The sequence below is a fragment of the Lactuca serriola genome, chromosome 5, assembly GCF_051521515.1.
Source record: "Lactuca serriola cultivar US96UC23 chromosome 5, Lser_US96UC23_V15, whole genome shotgun sequence".
NCBI lineage: Eukaryota > Viridiplantae > Streptophyta > Magnoliopsida > Asterales > Asteraceae > Lactuca > Lactuca serriola.
The window spans coordinates 176,814,516-176,819,418 of record NC_136412.1 but is presented as its reverse complement, the minus strand read 5'-3'; the positions used below and the strand labels follow the sequence as shown (position 1 = coordinate 176,819,418).

At 34.2% G+C, this 4,903-nt stretch overlaps 1 protein-coding gene across 1 annotated transcript; it reads left to right on the top strand.

Annotated features, from left to right (window-relative positions):
* Nucleotides 1–312: 312 nt before the first annotated feature.
* LOC145053321 (CwfJ-like family protein) lies at nucleotides 313–4,616 on the top strand. Its single transcript, XM_079001345.1, has 10 exons — nucleotides 313–483; nucleotides 1,527–1,633; nucleotides 1,745–2,194; nucleotides 2,259–2,465; nucleotides 2,551–2,700; nucleotides 2,771–3,157; nucleotides 3,244–3,326; nucleotides 3,434–3,794; nucleotides 3,883–4,095; nucleotides 4,172–4,616. Exons 2-10 carry the CDS (start codon nucleotides 1,586–1,588, stop codon nucleotides 4,502–4,504), a joined length of 2,232 nt encoding a protein of 743 aa, XP_078857471.1. The 5' UTR covers nucleotides 313–483; nucleotides 1,527–1,585; the 3' UTR covers nucleotides 4,505–4,616.
* The last annotated feature ends 287 nt before the right edge of the window (nucleotides 4,617–4,903 follow it).

The window sequence follows — 4,903 nt, the reverse complement described above, 5'->3', positions numbered from 1 at the left end:
CATCAATGACATATTTACTTTTTATTCGCACGACATATAATTAAATGATATGATTATAATTAGATATCATAAATGCTTTAAAATATTCTGGATTTTATATATCAACTTTACTATAATAATAGTATTAATATAATTAAATTATTTTCAAACTATTTTAAAATCCTGTTCTAAACTGTTTTTTTGTAATGTTTCTCTTTCTTTCTTTTTTTTTTTTTTTGCGCTTTAATATAGTCCGCAGTTCAAAAAAAAAAAAAAAGTATTTAAAACATATTTCCTCAAATAAGAGTTTGAGTTCGGAAGGGACATTGCAAGGGGAACCTACGGATTCCGACGGTACGACCCCACTAACATAGCCGCTGCCTCCTCTCTGCGTCTCTGCTTCTGACAATCTCCTCGTGCAGTTCATCGCCTCACGACAGATCCTCCACCGCTGCTGCTCCGCTTCGCCGCCGACGATCAAGAATAACCATGAATTTTTGTCAGGTAAGTTGTGTTTGTTTATGTTTCACCATATGGATTGTGGTTACTTTATTCGCTTTTGCTAATTTTGATATGGCCTATTAAGTTTGATTTTGCTCAAAACTGATTTAGGAGCTATTTTTTAGGGTTTATAAACTCATAACCAAGCGTAGAACAAACTGATAGGATCTAGTGGTGGATTTTGTTTGAATTTGGGGAATTGTGATGCTATACCACGAGGACTAGTGATTTAACTACCAGATTTCGTATTAAAACACAGTTTTTCTTTATAGTTGTATCAGATAATCATTATGTTCAATTTGCTGTAATGCGAGGTTAGTTATGAAATAATAAACACAGGGATTGAATTTGATTAACAACATTCTATTTGGAACTGTGATATAGGGGGTGTATGGATGTGTGTTTAAGCCAATTATTGTGACTTGATTCGTAGTAGTCAGTTTTAGATGAACTTGGAAGTTGGAAATGACAAAATCATGTTTCTGCAGATTTTGGGACCTTTTAAGTGGGATGTGTCCTCAGATAACTCCTTAATGTGGTGCAGAGTATATTCATTAAGAGGATTGAGTTGAGAAATAATTTTGCTAATCTAATTGAATCATTGGGGATTAAGGCATGGGTTTTTAGTTTGAATGATTCTATTTTGAGTTTTCCAAAATTAAGAGAGTTGTTTTTGCATCTTTGTCCCAACATACCTGTGGATTAATGAACACAACAAACATCTCCACTAAAGTCTGATTAACAAGTCTCCCAGTTCATCATAATTTCCTTTTCGCTTTCAGTATTTTCTTGCATTTGTACTCTATTTCCAATATTATCTGTTATTTATAGGCCAATATGTTTTTACATCATCTATCTTTATGTTTCCATTTCCTGCAATAGACAGAGAAGTTCTGTTTCTTAAGCTACACAATCTTTTAGGGCAGACACTGAAATTGTTTTAGATTTTAGTGGACCTTGGCACCTTGTTAATGGAATCACATGGAAGTGTTTGATTACTGGACTTACAACATAATGCTCAATTGTTATTTGATTATATTTTTCAGGATATACTCAACTGCTGAATTAAATATTTGATCAAAATTGTGAAGAAGGAAAGGGAAAGATGCTTTCAGGTTTGAAATTCATACCACGGGATCAGATTGATGATAAAGTAAGCCTCATTCCTTTAGTCTTCCTTTCTTATAATTCATTTACTTCAGCTAATGATGTGATGCTATATAATAAAAACTATGTATTAAATGTGAATCCTAAACTTTTTTAGACACATGATGAGAAGGTGAATGATTCAGATACGAGGAAAATTCATAAGAAGAAAAAGAAGCATAATCAGAGTAGTTCAAGTGACGATGGATCTCAAAGAATAAAGAAAAAGTCTAAAAAGAAATGGTATTCCTCTGAAGAAGAAGATTCATCTTCATATTCTGATGCAAGTGAAAGTGCTAGTGATCAGGATACAAGGGCACATAGAAAAAGAAAAAAAGAAAAGAAGCACAAGAAGGGCAAGTCAAAGAAGTCAAGGAGAAAAGAACACTCTAGTGATAATGATAATGCTAGAGAAGATAAAGCAGTTGAGAAAATCCATAAAAATGATGAGAATATTATAAGAAAAGAAATGGGAATGGAGTGGATGCTTAGACCTAAAGATAACATGGAGCAGAAACCTGCATCAGTATCAACTTCTGATCTTCTAGAAGAACCTCCTGCCAAAGAGGTACTCTTTACATCTTTTCAAAATCATAGATTTCCTTTAATTCTCATTTTTTTTTCCTTTCCAGATTAAAAAGGCGAATCCAAGAGAACTGAATCCTTATTTCAACAATGATGGAAGTGGTTACCCTGAAGAGGAAGCAGAAGGAGCAAATTCTGGAGATTCTAATCTTCTATCAACTTCTGTAGTAGGTGATGGAGGTGCCAGCTGGCGACTTAAAGCTTTGAAACGCGCTCAAGAACAAGCAGCTCGTGAAGGAAAAAAACTTGATGAGGTTCATTTTACATTTATGATCCATACTTCATCATCATCATCATGATCATGATCATGTAAATATATTGACATTTGAGAATTTACAGGTGGTTGGAGAGAGATGGGGGTCTTTAGGTAAATTAGCAGTTTCTGTAGCATCAGGTTCTGCTGCTCCATCCCGTGCTCATCTTCATGCCATAAAGAACAGACAAAGACTGCAGACTAAGGATCAGAAAACACTACCAGAAAATCAAACTGTAAGGATTACTTCACTAAAATGACCATTTTAACCTCGCATCTTTGAAAAGAATTTTGTTTTGATATCAGGAGAACGAAAGGGATAGAGAGAAGGGGACGCCTAGTCAGCATGGTAATAAAATGAGAGTGCCTAGATCTGATAACTCTTTATCATGGGGGAAGAAGAAAAGTCAAAGCATGTCAATGAAAGATGCTGATGCTGATGTCATCTCTTCTGCATTAGCTAGCTTACAAAAGTTCTCCAATGATGGAAGTTTCTTGAATAAATTCAAATCTCAAAAAGATGATGATTTGAATTTGATTTCTTCTACAAATGTGTCAAAATCTGAAGAACAATCATCTCATAAACAAGATACAGATACACACATGAAACCTCCAATGAGTGCAAATCAGTTAGCTGCTAAAGTTATGCAGTTACGTATGAAAGGAAAGCATGATGAAGCTCAGAAACTTTTGGTATATAGAAATATAATTTTTTTTTTCAGGGTGATATGATATATTGATATATATCTTCTAAATTTGCAATTACTTTGTTACTTCAGAAAGAGGCAGAAGAGTATAAAGCGAAAAGCAAAGAAGCTGATGTCATCACAACAAACCCAGAAGGTGATGGAACCACAAGCAGGTAATTTTGCTCCCAAATTAAAAAAAAAAAAAAAATCTTTGCATTTATTTTAGTCAAAAAGAAATTTTGTAAAAACTAAAAAATCTTTATAATAATTATATTCATAGGTACATGATGCATGGGATAAAAGCACGAAAAGAGAAGAAAGAAGAAGATGCAGACATGCATGTAGCTCGATCCATAATGCAAAACAAACAGTACATTGGTATATCAGGTCAGGCAGATGATGAATACGAATATGATGATGGAGTGGGACCCAAGAGAAAGAAAAAGGGTAAAACCGTCAATGTTGCTCAAAATACGCGTTTTGAAAAACGCATTTTGACCCAACAAGAACGCTGCAACTTTTGCTTTGAAAACCCTAAAAGGCCACGTCATCTTGTTATTGCAATCGCTAATTTCACATATCTGATGTTGCCTCAGTGGCAGCCTGTTGTTCCTGGCCATTGTTACATTTTGCCCATGCAGGTTATTTACTTTGCTTTAGATGCAAGAAACATCATTTATTTGTTTATTTTTTTAGCATTTTGAAATTTGTTTGTTTATTTTGATGTAGCATGAGCTGGCAACAAGAAGTGTGGATGATAACGTGTGGGATGAAATACGCAATTTCAAGAAATGTCTTGTGATGATGTTTGCAAAGCAAGAAAGGGACGTTGTGTTTCTTGAAACAGTGATGGGATTGGCAAAACAGACCAGACATTGTTTAATAGAGGCCATCCCTTTGCCTCCAGATGCTGCGAAACAGGCTCCTCTCTATTTTAAAAAGGTGAAAAGACGTTTTTGTCCCTGTTTTTGTTAATCTGGCGTCAATTATTGTATTGCATTAACGTATTTTTGTGTAGGCAATTGATGAAGCTGAAGAAGAATGGAGTCAACACAATGCAAAGAAATTAATTGATACAAGCGAAAAGGGTTTGCGACACTCCATACCAAAAGACTTTCCGTATTTTCATGTGGAGTTTGGTTTGAAGAAAGGGTTTGTTCATGTGATTGATGATGAGTCACAATTCAAGAGCAATTTTGGTATTAATGTAATAAGGGGTATGCTTCAATTGCCTGCAGAAGACATGCATCGTCATCGACAGAAACATGAGTCTATGGAAACCCAAAAAGAAGCGGTTGTTAATTTTGGAAGAGATTGGGAGCCTTTTGATTGGACCAAGCAACTTGATTAGCACATGTTTAGTTTGATTTTTAATTTTAATTTCTAAGCATATGTGCTAAATACATGTAACAATTTTATCATCATTCTAGCAAAATCCCTAAATGGCCACCTACTTTTCGTAATCCTTACTCAATTTCCAAATTTCCATCTCTAGTTCTTTATATGTGTAAGCTCTTATTTATTTATTATTATTATCATGTTTTTGAAATATTTTGAAAGGTTATAAAGTTTGTAAGTACATTATTTGGGGGCCACAAGTGTTTTATAGGGCTTAAAAAGTCTATATACAAACAAAAATTTGAAATCTTTTATCGTCTTGTTTTATTCATGTATCCTAAAACGGAGTTTTGAAAATTTGTGATGTTCGGACTGCTTTCAAACTAATGTAAACAAGTTCAAAACTCATATG